At 36.7% G+C, this 14,808-nt stretch overlaps 1 protein-coding gene across 1 annotated transcript; it reads right to left on the reverse strand.

Moving 5' to 3' along the window:
- Positions 1–12,271: 12,271 nt before the first annotated feature.
- On the reverse strand, positions 12,272–14,185 carry LOC130723265 (protein phosphatase 2C 37-like). Its single transcript, XM_057574244.1, has 4 exons — positions 13,590–14,185; positions 13,183–13,503; positions 12,981–13,086; positions 12,272–12,872 (listed from the first exon to the last, which is right to left on the reverse strand). The coding sequence occupies exons 1-4, from the start codon at positions 14,043–14,045 to the stop codon at positions 12,520–12,522; spliced, it is 1,236 nt and encodes a 411-aa protein (XP_057430227.1). The 5' UTR covers positions 14,046–14,185; the 3' UTR covers positions 12,272–12,519.
- Positions 14,186–14,808: the final 623 nt, after the last annotated feature.

Genomic DNA, 14,808 nt, shown 5'->3' on the forward strand with positions numbered 1-14,808 from the left:
TTTACGTCGCCGCTCGTCGCTCACAATCTTACCAACTTTGCAAGGCTTGTGGACTGGGACTTGTGGACTTGAGGGCGGGCAAGTTCCTTTATGTGCGGGAAGTTTCTGGGCCAATAGATTTGTGTAACAGCCTCTAGTTAAAACGTTGTGTCGGCAGTTTAGGAGCAGGGCGTGTTTGATGAAACGCCATGTTGGCGACCTAAGAACGGAAGCATGTTAAGAGTGAGATAGTTTTGGTGAGACGGTGAAACCTTTGAACACACGCTCGACTTTAACTTCTTAAACCTGGTGTCTTGTGGACTCCTGAACCGGGCGAGCCCCATAGGGCAACGCCCAGGTAAGGACCGCCAAGTGGCGAGGCGCTCGGCCTCCACGGATTGGGCCTAGGGACAGCCCCTAGGGCCCATTCCAAACAGATTTGTTGCGTAGGGCCCATGCTCCCACATACTATAAATAGGTAGTGGTTACCTGATGACCCTATTTTAGTAGTGTTTTTAGGGTCATTTCTTTGAGTGTTACGAGTCTTTTTCTTTGTCTCATGTAGTGTTTCATGCATTCTCATGCATTTTTGTGTTTATTTGAGTTTGAGTCAAGTTTTAGTAATTTTATGGTTTTATGAGGGTTGTTTTTGCATTTTTATAGAGTTTAGGACTTGCATGAGTTTTGCCATGATTTTGTGGGGACTAAGGTGGTTAAAAGCCCTTTGAATTTCTTGATTTTACTCCTTGTCTTGGTCCTTTAGTGCTGCAGCAGGTAACTTATGGAAAAGGAAGGCCAAGGTGCAAAGGAATTGAAGAAAGCATTCAAAGGGGGGTTGCAAAAAGCTGAAAAGCCACCAAGAGCGTGCAGCTGGCGCTCAAGCGCCCTCACCTGGCGCTCAAGCGCCAGCACTCCAGAAGCTGGAGTTTTGCTTCTACCTCATGGGCGCTCAAGCGCCCCAGGGCAGCGCTTGAGCGCCCCAGCTCGACCATTTTTGCCTATAAATAAGGCTTAGGCCATTTTGTCAAAAAACTTCTGATTTTCTTTGAGATTTTTACCAAGTATTGAAGCTTAGGGATTGCTTTTGGGGCTTGTGAGAGGCTTCCACCTTGTAATTTCCAAGTTTCATTCACATTTCTTATATGGATTCACTAGCCATGAGTGGCTAGTACTCTCTTTTGCTTTGGGTTCAATGTGAGTTCATGAATTTCTAGTCTTAATTCCTATCCCTATGCCCTTGTTCTTGAATCTACCTTATATTTCAATTCTTTTATGCATGATAAGCTTGGGTGCACCTTTGCTTAAGGCTAAATTGCAATCATATTGAAAGATTGTTGTAATTTGGGGACTTGGGTTGGAATTGACCTCTCTTTGCTTGCTTCTAGGAATAGAGTGAGGGATTGGTTTTGTTGGCCTGAAAATTGCATGCTAATAAACCTCATATAAATGACTAAGTACACAAGGAATTGGGCTTAGCTTTTAGTATGGGAGAATTGCTCATGTGAGGAATCAATGAGTGAATATCTAGGCTATAGCAATAAGGTAGTGATTCAAGGTTTCAATTGCATAGGGTAGGTTGGCTAGGAAGGATTGGATGAACATTAACCCAGAGCATTCTTAATCAATTGATATTTTCATCTTTTTACTACTGCTTATTTTGCAAACTCTTGTTACAAACAACACAACACCAAAATCTGAATTTTATTTGCTTTCAAACTCACAAGCTTTGAGCTTAAACCACAATTCTCACTCACGGTCCCTGTGGATTCAATATTAAAACCCGGAGATATCTGTGCACTTGCAGATTGACCCAACATTACCTATTGAAATTGTCTAAGAACATGTGTCTAACCGCAACTGAGATGGCTGGTGAAGCGAAAGAAATCAAAGAGTTTGCAGATTGAATTCTTAAAATTGGAAATGACGATCATCCTGATTCCAGAGCATGAAAGTATGATGTTCAAATCTCGCCAGATCTGCTCATCCCAATTAGTCCTGACCCATTAATGGAATTGATTAAATATACATATCTTGACCTTCCACAAAATGAAAGACCTGCAATTCTTTCAAGATAGAGCAATGTTGACCCCTACACTAGAGGCGGTTGAAATGATAAACACTTACATGTTTGGCATGGTAGCTGCACCATAACATATTAACATGGATATCTGAGCTCCGACTCTGCCTTGCGATCAGATGAGGATTCTGAAATCTGAGGTGAGTGGTTTACCATAGAATTTTTGAACGACACCAAAAGTTCATAAATCCATAACCACAGACTATTATTGAAAGTAGGTTCTCCAATCATGCTTTTGAGAAATATAGACCAAGCAGCAGGTTTACGCAATGGAACCGGGTTAATTGTGGATGAACATGGTGAACATGCTATTGGTGCAACTATTATCACAGAAACAAATGTTAATGACAAAGTACACATTTCAAGAAGTAACCAAGTCCATTCTAATTCCAAATTTCCAATTAAATTCAGAAGAAGACAGCTTCCAATTGCAGTATGCTTCGCGATGACCAAAAACAAAAGCAAGGACAAACACTATCTCAGGTTAGACTCTTCCTTCTGATGCTCGTCTTCACTCATGGTCAACTATATGTACCTCTCTCTACTATACGCTCAAGAAAGAGTCTTAAACTTTGTATACTGGATGCAAGGATGGCACCCGCTCGGGGTGGGGATGGGGCCACTCCCCATCCCCGCATCCTTTCTCTGTCCCCATCCCCACTCCCTATCCCCGTGGCGGGGTGAACCCCACCTCCCCACAGGTCCCACGGATCCTCATAGGGATCACTAATATATCATTAAAAATAAAATAAAAAATACATAAATTTATACCTGGACCACAAATGTTTAAATATAGAAACCACATATTTTTTTTACCTCAATAACATCTTTATCTTCATAAAAAATATGTTGTTCAAACTGAAATTTTGAAGTACCTAATCGGCTACGTTTATGATCCTTTATATTTTTTTATTAGCTACTTGACTTTATTATGAAGGATATTATTGAATTTTTACCTATGCACATGGGGCGGGGAGGGTGATTCACAGCCCCATCCCCAAATTTGTTTGGGGGGGGGGGATTTCGTCCCCACCCCCACCCTCACGTGAAAAAATTCCTCAAGATCGGGTCCCCAAATGAGACCATCCCCACATGCAGGTGAAAATTGTCATCCCTAACTGGATGAGTCGGGCAAACAGCATACCGGTACTGTAAATGTATAGTGTAAATACGTTTTTGAAATTGTTTGATATATACAACACAATTTCATATATTTATTTTATTTTTCTCTTTATATTAAATACGGTTGACTTATACACGATTGACTTATTTATAATTTAAATTATAGATATGAAAAGTAATTTATTAATTAAAAAAAATCTAACATAAAATTATGTGCAACGCACAGGTTATTGCACTAGTATATAATAAGCCAACACAACATCCCCCACAGCAGTAGTTGTGCATGTGTTGAGTACGAGGGTCCATAAAGGAACTGCCAAGGCACCATCACAACTAACGGTAGCTCCAAGCTCTGATGATGATGATCATTTGTTGCAAACATTAGTGATGAAGAAGCATGAAAGTTGTGAGTCTGAGACCAAGAGTAAAATAAATGAAGTTGATGTTGCTTCTGCGAATGAATTAGATAACTGGAAACATCAATATCATGACTTGCTAGAGAAGCTCAACACTACTCAATCTGACTCAAAATCTTATTTGATGCAAAGAGACAGGGGAAAAGAAAGGTGTGAGAAGGTAGTTGTTGTTGTTTTGAAAGGAAGAGGTGAAGAACTGCAGGGGCTTTATGATTGTATGATTGAAGGCTTCAAGAACTCACAAGAGTTTAAAGATCTGATGAGTGTGATATGAGGGATGAAGTCCTTGAAGCACACACCACCTTGCTTTCTCTCTAGACATGGACAAAATTACATCTCCAGAAGAGTGTGTTGATGATAATCGCGTAGAGGAACATGATGTTACTCATAAGGATACTGATGACAATGAAATTCTTGGCGAAATAACTCCAAGCCCTACTGGTTCACAATTTGACAACCCTTGTGACACTTCTTACCTCTCACGTTGGCATAGGGTTTTTTGTCGTTTTTTTAAAAATTGATGCTCGCACTCTTAGATTGTACTGACTACTGAGTGTTTGTGAATTAACAATGCATGTGTATTGAAAGGTTTTTTACCACTATAATTTTGAATCTATTCAATTATAGTATAACAAAAGGTTTTATCGTAGAAAAAATGAAATTGAAAAGGAGATTTAAAATTCGGAACCTAACCCTTCCATCTAAAAAAAATATTGAAGAAAAAGCAAGTGTTTATAAAGATTAAAAATATCTCTTATTATTTTTCCGATGTACAAAAAAATATCTCGTATTTGATCACTTTCACTTACTACGCCTCTAATATATAGTGTTGTGTATCAAGTGTGAGTAAGTCTCACATTGGAAGATGATTATAAGTTTGAGTGGTTTATAAGTGTGAGGACCCATACACCATACACCAATTGTCTTAAGGTTTTGGGTGAAAGATGTGGTGTCGGGTCCACTTATGGTTTGCTCTTTAAACCCCAATGTGGAGTTTTATCCCCCGAGTTTTAAACCATCTCCTTTGTTTGGCTCTTTCTTTGGCCCAATAGTGGTATCAAAGTCGAAGGTTGTTTGACCATGAGCCATAGGCCTCTAAGACTCTGGAGCACAAGCCCAGAATGATGACCTCTGAGATTTTGAGTACAAGTCCAACTTTCATTTGATATAGACTCACACTTGAAAGGGAGATTGTTTTGTATCAAGTGTGAGTAAGTCTCACATTCGAAGATAATGATAAGGTTGAGTGGTTTATAAGTGTGAGGACTCATACACTCATTGCCTTCAGGTTTTTGATGAAAGATGTGGTGTCTAGTCCACTTATGTTTGCTCTTTAAAACTCAATGTGAAGTTTTATCCCCCAAATTTTTAAACAATCTTCTTTATTTGACTCTTTCTTTGACCCAACATATAGTGCTCCAAACTTTTTCCTTTGTACCTACTCCCTTCGTTCCTTATTAACTGTCCACTTTGAAGAACAAAATTTGTTCATATATATATCTGTCCACTTAGAGTTTCAAGAGAGCATTAATTGATGTTTTTCCAAGAAATACCCTTACAAAAACAACAAATGAAAAAAGATAAAATCCATTTTAAAGGGTGATATAGGAAAATAAATAATGCTTTTATGAAAATCAACATAATTAATTGTTTTCCTTAATTTGTGTGAACCTTCCCTTCTTGGACAGATAAATAGGAACTGAGGAAGTACATATTTTTCAAACCAGTGATTAATTGCAATCTCAAATTAAGACAACATAAAATAATTTGTCAAAATGCAGATTATTGCAAAGCAACACTTCTCTCACAGCTAGGGATGGCAATGGGTATCGAACCCATAGGGTACCCGCAAAAAATACCCATTATGGGTAGGGTAAAAACCCGCTAAATGGATATGGGGTTGGGTATGGGTAATTACCCGCAAAAAGTAGTGGGTATGGGTGCGGGTATGGGTACTATAGTACCCAACCCGCCCCATACCCGCACACATAATATTATTATTATTATTATTATTATTATTTGGTAATATATTAACAAATTAACTTAAGCTATACCTTTCAAGCTTACTTTTTTTTTTAAATAGGTGAGTATTTAAGGTATTCATAATCATTGCTAATTTACTTCCACTTATTTTTAAAATTAGTAAGTTAATAACTTACAACTTTAGGACTATATTATAAATCGAAAATTATAAATTTAAAGTTATATCTTTCTTACTTATTCCTTCTAAAAAAATATTCTATGATTTTATTTGTTAAGTATTTGGATAATCTTTGTATTTATATTAGTGTTTTTTATTTAAAAAATTAGTTGTATTTTTGTTTTCTATTAACAAAAATAGTGAAAAATATATTTTGTTTAGCTAAATTGCGGGTAATGGGTACGGGTACGGGCATATAGGTACCCAGAGGGTACGGGGACGGGCATTTAAGTTGCTACCCACGCGGGTATGGGGACGAGTACGGGTAATTTTTGAAAACGCGGGTATGGGGATGGGTACTATAATACTCTACCCAAACCCTACCCATTGTCATCCCTACTCACAGTCTTTAACCATATGATCATTATCAAGGAAGTTTCTTTACACTTATCTTAATTTCCAAATTAAATTAGGTAAGCTAATCGTGTTTAGAGAACACTGGAGATGATTTACTAGTTTCAGGTCAAATTCAATGATTTTCTGGAATAATAATAATAAGTTAAAAAAATAAGATAATGGATTCTGTTCCATGTCCATGCATGGCCCCGCAAGCAAGCTAGCAAATAATCAGCACCAAATCCAACCAAATCTCTTCCAGCTAAGAGATGGAGACATAAATAAAGGGATCAAATGCTACGTGTTCTTCTTTGATTCAGTATATATAGGTGAGGCCCACATGTTTACAGCTTATTCATTTAACTTGCATTATGATTGTTGTTTTAATGTAACAGGAACTGAAATCTAAGAATTTTGTTTTTTAATTAAAAAATATAACAGTTGTGAGATGATAATTAAGAAACGTGTTTAATAATTTGAATAATATACATATATATTAGAAAGAAAAGAAATGTAGCAAAACACATTTCTTTTATTTATTTTAAATTTTGAGTCATCATCTTTTCCTTTCTTGCATAATTCATGTACGGAAAGGAACTAACTACAGGAATATGACTATGGAGAGCAAACCGATCCACGATACTCGGGGTCCCAAATAAAGAGCACTGTCTTGAAATTAAAACTTCTTGAGTTTCATTTGTGACACCTGTGGTGCAGATGTGATTGTTACCCAACATAGCACCATTTCGAATGGAAAATGACTGGTATAATACATGTAGTGCATTATAGAATTCATCGGACATCTAAAACAAGAAATACAGAGATGATAGAAAAATAATAAATGTGATATATATTAAAAAAGAGATGGAGAAAGATGTGAATTGAAATGTTTGTTACATGTTTCAATATTCATATATTTATGTAGCACTACTAATTTCTAATACAATTTCCTTTTTCAATGATAGTGGTTTGATTAGTGGATTTTAAAAATTAACTCTCTTTTCTTTCGTTGTTTAATTATAAGACTTTTCAAAAACATGCTAATTAATTAATAAGAATTCTAATTAGATTTTAGAAATATTTAATATATTTTTTCATGTATACTCATTCTATTCATTATACTTTTTGTAGTTCTAAAATTTTGATCACCACTTTTTCGATGTACCAAAAAAAATCGCTCACCACTAACAATTATGCTTTTCCACTACTCAATGACTAATTAAGAGTAAATGTGGAAGATTTATTTGTAATTTTTTAAAATCAACATTAATTATTCTTGTTACATGTTTTATTTTCTTAATAAGCATAATAATTTTAAAAGGAATTTATAATTAGAGATTGATGAAGTTCTTATAATAATAAATTTTCTCAAAAGGTATAGTTTTAAACAATAGTTTTTTAAAGGAATTTTTTTAATAAAACCAATAATGCAAAACAGTTCAATACATATTATTCATCTAAAATATGTGTGCGGTGTTATGCTGATTAAATACTAAAGAGAATCTACGATGTGCAGTGGTGAATATGGCAGAAAGTGCGGTGGTTCAATGAGAATCCACGATAGAGAGGTATCTATAAAGGCTCTCTGATGCTCTAGTCAGCTCAAGATCAAAGAGAGACTCAAGGTCTTATAAGAGCAATAAGAGAGTAAAATGAACAATGCTTAACTCACGTACCGTGCAATCAGACATGTATATTTATAGTGGTAAGGGTGATCAATGGTAGAGGTGATTATCTGTTGGCCAACTTTTCATCTACGTGTCATTGAAGTGTTAGTCTTTCTTAGGCAAACTTGACAATCAGTTCTAACAACTTAGCCTTAGGTTAAGCTACTTGATTAGCATGTGAAAGTTCTATATTTGATCGTCTATCTTAATAGCCCATCTGATCGTGTAGTCATTTAAACCGACCAACACGATGATGGGTGGAGTGGTCGTTTGGACCGAGCACAACAGAAGTCCCTAGCTTTACTTATAATGTTTATATTCAATGTTCATATGACAAAATAATATAAGGGGCGGAGCCACCGGGGTGGCTTACCGGTGCTCCGCACCCCCGGATATTTTAATTTTTCATGTTGATACTATGTAAATTTTTTTCTAGCACCTATAATTAAGATAATATATATTGAACGTTAACACTAAGTAAGAATGTCATTGTGGCGCAGCGGTAAGGTCTGATATTGTTCTTGTATTGGTCTCAGGATCGATTCCTAGATACCCCAGTTTCAAAAAAAAAAAATCACGAAAAATGATTTCGAAAATACACAAAATGATGTGAATGGGAGTCGATCTCGAACCCTTTCCAAGAAGAATAAAGAATATTATGAAAATGAATTACCACTATACTAGATGCAACTCTAGAATATTAAATGATAGTTTTACATAACTTATTTAGTTGGTATCTCTTATGCTCAAACTATTTATACATTTATTTTATTTATAAAAAATATCAATTGATTTTCCCTGTAGAGTATGTTTGAATCACTATTTAATAAAATTATGTTTGATATAATGAAATTTGATAAAATGAACTATAAAAAATTGAATTTGTATGTGGAAATTATACCCAAAAGTAAGTTTAAAAACTGAATGTTGTTTGAATAAAATAAAGTAAAACTATTAGATATAAAATTACTAAAAAGTTCATTGCTGAATAAGAGATAAATATGAGATATAAATTTTGGTAATTTGTAATTCATATGCTTAAACACAAAAGTGGAATAGAAAAAATATCACTTTTCTACATTGTCATTAATTACGTTTTCACACTTATAACATACTTATTACATTTACATTATTTTTTCAGACAAGATAAAAAAACATAAATGTGCATTTTCTCCCTTCACATACTTAACGAAAAATGTGTTTGATTTATAAGCATACTCTTGTATTCATGACGAAAAATATTATTTTTTTCTTATAATAATAGTGAATGTTTAGATACACAATAAAAATCACGCTAAACCAAAATTATAGTCGATAAAAGTAACTTCACGTTATTTTTTTTCACAAGAATTTTTCAATAGTCCCCCGGTATGAAAATCTTAGCTACGCCCCTGAATATAAGTATAACGAATCATGGTTACGTAAATAAGTAAAATGTACTTTGAGATGAAATAATTAAAATTTGTTGATCATTTATATTTTTCACCGTGATAAAATACTCATCACAATTTCCGCTTTATGATGATCAAGATGCAATGTATTTTCAAAAAAAAAAAATGTTGCGACTTTTTTTGTTGGTCCTTTTTGAAACTTGAACCATTTAACCTTAAAAAATAATCATGTTCTGACAATTACAATTTGAAATTTAAGGTAATTAAATCATAAAGTTAAGTAATAAAGTTGTGAAAATATAGCCAATTTTTCCACTCTCTCATCTCGAATTTTATATTAGGAGGTAAAGTAGGTAACGTTTTAAAGAGCTACTTAGTTTTTTTCAATTTACTTATAAATATACACTTATGAACTTAGCACTTTTCACACTAAGCAAGAAACATAACCATAAAAATTCAATAGGGGAGAAAATTTAAAACATGAAATTTATAATGACAGACTTCTATAATTAGAAATTGCTTAAAATTTGGTTACAAGAAAGACAAAATATCATATATACCATAAAACTAAATAATTAAGTTTTTATGCAAAGAAAATACTAGCAAAAAAATTTATGCTTCATTTAATTTCCTTAAATATTGACATTTTGTTTATTATGCATCTCCTTCCTATGTAAAGGGGAGATTCTTTCCTGATGGTGTGACGACGGTGTCTTGATCTTCTCGTCCCTGGTCGTTTTGTTCAACTCGTGTCTTCGTCTTGTTCTACTCTTTTTTTTTTTCGTTTGTTGTGTTTTCCCCTCTTTTTGCATTTCTGATTTTTGTGGAGACCCATCGTTATTCTAGGCAAGAGAGTTGGGTAGGCATATAAGCTTGAGGAGGTATTTCAACTTACACAAATGCGAAAGACTGACCAGAGCTAGGTCGGCAAAAGATATGCAAATGCATGAGTAAGTGTAACTAAATCTTCCATAAGTAACTTGTAAATATATGTTATTTATGACTTTATCATTATTCTTTAGTTTTCCAGACTTAGTTTGAGGAAATAGTTAACAAGTAGATCTCTCAAACGTTAGAGGATGGGGGTTGGGAGAGATTGACTTCTCGATCTGTACTTAAATATGAATTGACTCAAGTGAATGAAAGTATAGGGGTCGGGTATATGATGTTAGGGACAGGGCTAAACATTACATACTCAGTGACAATGTCCATTGCCTTACTCGATCATGAGTCACAAGTCTCGCAGCTTTCTCAGGGTTCATATATTACCTTTAGTTTTATGAGATATTAATGAGGTTATAAAGGGAGAATGATGCACATAAAGTGCAAATGGCAGAGAAGAGGGCAAAGATTGAGAAGATGAATTATAAATTCATACGCCAGTTGTTGCAGTTCGGCCTACTCATACTGCTCTTGAGCCTACTTTAGTTGCTTCTTCTATTCATTCTACTCCACTTGCTTCTAGTTTCCTAGTTTCAAATGTCTTAGTTTTCGCCCTTTTTCTCTTTCCATCACATCATTTATTATTCCTCATTTCCCTCTTATATTCTTATTTGTCACCTGATGTGTTGTAGAGTTCAAGTATCAATTTATTATTTTTCTTTTTTATTTTAATATTTTCCAAGCAATATGACCCCATGGGCACATGATCACGATGAAAGTATAATAACGTACATGGATCTGTGGCTCATTGAGGTGAATACTAGGTTGCTTAGACGTTATTAGTTCTCTCCTCCAAGGGGTGTGGTGAAGCTTAACACGAATGACAGCTTTCGTGAGATAGCTAACTGCATGGGTGGAAGTGGCATCATTCGTGATGATCATAGTTGTTTGCTCCACGAGTTCTTTTCGTACGAGGAGGATGGTAATTTGTTGCTCGTCGAAGTTGGCGCTTCCAGGGACCTTTGCAAATGGCTTGGGGAAGAGTGTTATATATGTAGTGGATTGTACGAAGTTGATCACATCGTTGGAGGATGAGGAGAGTATAGGAGATTAAGTCTCTTGCTTAATGTGATTGAAGTCTTATGTGGTTGGGTTGGAACATGGAGTTGGCTAGTATTTCCCAGGGATTCTAACACAGCTGCAGCGGTTGTCTGATAACGGTTATAGGTGGAATGTACCTTTTTTTTTTTTTTAACTCGTGGAATGTACCTAATACAAGGCAGTGATGACAATGCGGTGGTTAGGACTGTTCATGGTTCTCTGAGAACCGAAGCTAACCAAGAACCGAACCGAAAACCGAACCGTTTAAGAACCGAACCTTTAAGAACCGAACCGAACTCGAACCTAAATTGAAAAACCGGTTCGGTAACCGAACCAAAATATCAACTACCGATTCAGGTTCGGTTCGGTTCGAACCATAGTATATCGGTTCGGTTCGGTTCGAACCATCTATAAATATGCATATTTTACCGAACTGGTTAACCAAAATTTGTAACCGGTTCGGTTCGGTTCGAACCATACTATATCGGTTCGGTTCGGTTCTCTCGAACCAAAATTTTGGTTCAGGTTCGGTTCGGTTCGGTTCAAGCAAAGAACCGAACCATGAACAGTCCTAGCGGTGGTTATTCTATACAATGATAGAAGGTAAGTGCGATTATGAGGCAAGTGTGATGGTTGTGGTGATGATTTTTTTTTTTACATATTTGAAATTACAAATCCTAATAAAAAAAAGCGTTATAGTATTAAAAATTAGATTGAAGTCATTTTAAAATTAAGTAAAAAATTATTTGAACTTCATTTTCAGAAGTTTCTTTAAAAAAATAAATTCAAAAATTATTTTTAAAATCACCTTTAAAAATACAGTAAAAGAATTTAAAATTAACTAACCACCGCATAATGAAAATTAAGTACTCCACAATTTTAGAGGAGGATCGCGTTCGTCTTCAAATAATAGTTTAAATGATAAAAGCTAAAGAATGTTAACATATGGATTTGAAGAGAAAGAGACATCAGTCTCTCAAAAATGTAATTTATATTTTCAATGTATAAAAAATAAAAGTGTTCAATTTTAGAAGTTCTACTGTTCTACTAATTCAGATTCCAATATGTCCAAATAACAAATCAAACAACAGAGCTAGCACTTTGACGAACCAAAGCAGAATCCAATTTTTTCGATTATGAACAAAAAAGAAAAGCGTGTCAACCGGCTGATTAATTCCTTTGTTGACACAAAATTTACCTACACTAAAATTTTCCTATAATTTTTTTTTTTTTTTGCATTTCCCAGAATAACAATTTTCTTCCTCACTCCCTAAAATCACATTGATTAAGCAAAAAGCCAAAACCCCTTGTGACTTGTCCATGTAGCTTAATTTCTCACTAGATCATATCATTCATTGATGTTGGAATTGGATGATTTTCTTTGATCTCTCCTCAAATCAACCACCACCACACTCACGTTATCCGAACTATGCCTCGCCAGCGCCAACTTGGTCAACAGAATGGACGCATCGGAGCACGCGCGGTCCGAACCGTCGGCCGCCACGTCCTCATAGGGTGATCCCGGCGGCGACAGCTGCTTCTGCGCCTTGAGACACATCCTCACCACCCCACATGCGGTGTCGTTTGACACCACATCCCACAATCCATCACTCGCTAGTATCAAACACTCATCCTCGTCCGTCCGATCCGTCACCGTTACCTCCGGCTCGGAGATCACGTAAGGCTTCAGATAATTGTCACCTAAAAACCAAAAATTGAAATCAAATCAGAATCAAATCAAATCAAAACCGCCTTTGCTAAACTGCGCTAATTGATTAAAGCGTTTGCTAACGTGCGCACTTTACTCACCTATGGCTCTTGACATGGCTAGAACCCCAAGCACGCGCGGTCCGTCCCAATAGATCACGCGCCCTCCAGCGGCTTGGACCCGGATCAATTCATCGGGTCGGTCAGGCTGCACGAAACGGATCCGAAAAACGGTTAGAAAAGAAAATTGAGAAGAAACGTGGTGTTTGTTTCTCGGGAAAATGAAACGGAAAAGAAAACGGACCTTGTGGTCGTCGGAGAGGGGGATGGCGACGCCTTTACGGCAGAGAACAGCGCGGGAGTCACCGCAGTTTGAGACGATGATTTTCTCCGGCGTGACCACGGCGACGACGGCGGTGGAACCGACGGCGTCGCAGTGAGGGGTTTGAAGCTCGCATCTGCAGGTGATGGTGGTGTCGTTGCTCTGGCTCGTCCATCTCTGAACCTCATCGTCCATGCGAGCGAAGCCTTGCTTCATCGTGGTTCTCCATGATAGATTCTCCGGCGCAAAATCAACCTCTTCCTTCACGATTTCGTGAAGCCTCTCCTTGCACATCGTCGCAACCTGAAGAAATCAAAATCAAAGAATTAGAATCACAATTATATCCAAAATCAGTACCGAAAATTGAAATAGATCATAGAAAAACGCACATGAGAGCAACCGTGCCCGTCGAAAACGCCGAAGTAGTGGAAGTTTTCCCTCTCGGAGAACGAAGGGCGAACCGAGACTGAATCTTCCATGTCCCTTCTCCTGCCACAGACAGAAGTGACTCCGAATTTCGGACACTCTTCAGCTTCAAAATTCCCCTCCGTTGAAGAAGAAGAAACGGTGGACTGTTTCGGTTTCAAAACGACGTCGTCGTTGTTTCCCTTGGATTCCTTCACCTTTTTGGAGGAGCCGCTGGTGAATTCATCTTCGCCGTCCCTCGGGGCGGCGCAGAGATCTAGTCTTGTGCGTTTCCGGGAAGTTTCCGGAAGCGGGAGGGCGACATCCGCGAGGTATTTAAACCCCGGGAGGAGGTCTAAACTCCGTCTTCGGGAAGGTCGAGAGGTCGCCGCAGCAGCGGCCTCTCCCTCCCCGACGACACCACAGCAAATCCCAGCCATTCAAAAAAGTTAATTTAGTTTTGAATAGCAAGTAATTAAGTATCTGAATTCTGAGCCTTTGAAACAAGAGAGTGATGGTGGTGGTGGTGGTAATATAGGGCTATGTGAGCATGGAAATGGAATGGAACCTTTTAGCACAGAGAGAGGACCCATTTAGTAGGCTTTTGTAGGGTCTCGTCACGAATTCACCTGGGGCCACACTTACAATCACGGGCAGCCTGCCCGTCACCGTCAGGGGCAATGGTGCCATCTGGACCGTTCATCGCTTCGCGGTTCGGTTTGGCTGGGTTACACGTGGTATCACTTTTTTTCTAAAGGATTACGTGGTACCAATCATGCTCAACCACGGTAGGTCGAAACGCTGTTCCTTTTAACACACGCATGTGGCTCCTCTTTCTTTCTCACACCTTCCATTTCATTTCTCTTTTTTTTTTTTCGTTTTTCCTTAATTAAGTATTTCACTCCAATAATCATAAAATTAATCTCTTTTTTGAACTCCATAAAATTAATCTCTTACTTCATAGTTAACAGTTAATGTATACTCTATTCAAAAAAAATAGTTATAGTTAATGTATACTAAAAAATGAGTTGCCCAAAGGGACAATATGTTCCAAGTCTCAAGTACCTCTCATCTTAAAAAAAGTTCTTAATAACATATAAAAATTTAAAATTTAACTAATATAAAAAAATCATATAAATGTCCAAAGACTTAAATAAGTTTTTGTTCCTGCGAAATACATAATTTTTTATCATCCTGTAAAAT

This window comes from Lotus japonicus, chromosome 6, assembly GCF_012489685.1.
Source record: "Lotus japonicus ecotype B-129 chromosome 6, LjGifu_v1.2".
In the NCBI taxonomy this organism is placed as follows: domain Eukaryota; kingdom Viridiplantae; phylum Streptophyta; class Magnoliopsida; order Fabales; family Fabaceae; genus Lotus; species Lotus japonicus.

Coding starts and splice junctions, on each gene's coding strand:
- LOC130723265 (XM_057574244.1), bottom strand. CDS start 14,045: ATGGCTGGGATTTGCTGTGGTGTCGTCGGGGAGGGAGAGGCCGCTGCT. Junction 13,504..13,589: donor ACGGGCACGGTTGCTCTCAT/GTGCGTTTTTCT, acceptor TGATTTCTTCAG/GTTGCGACGATGTGCAAGGA. Junction 12,873..12,980: donor AGCCATGTCAAGAGCCATAG/GTGAGTAAAGTG, acceptor TTTGGTTTTTAG/GTGACAATTATCTGAAGCCT.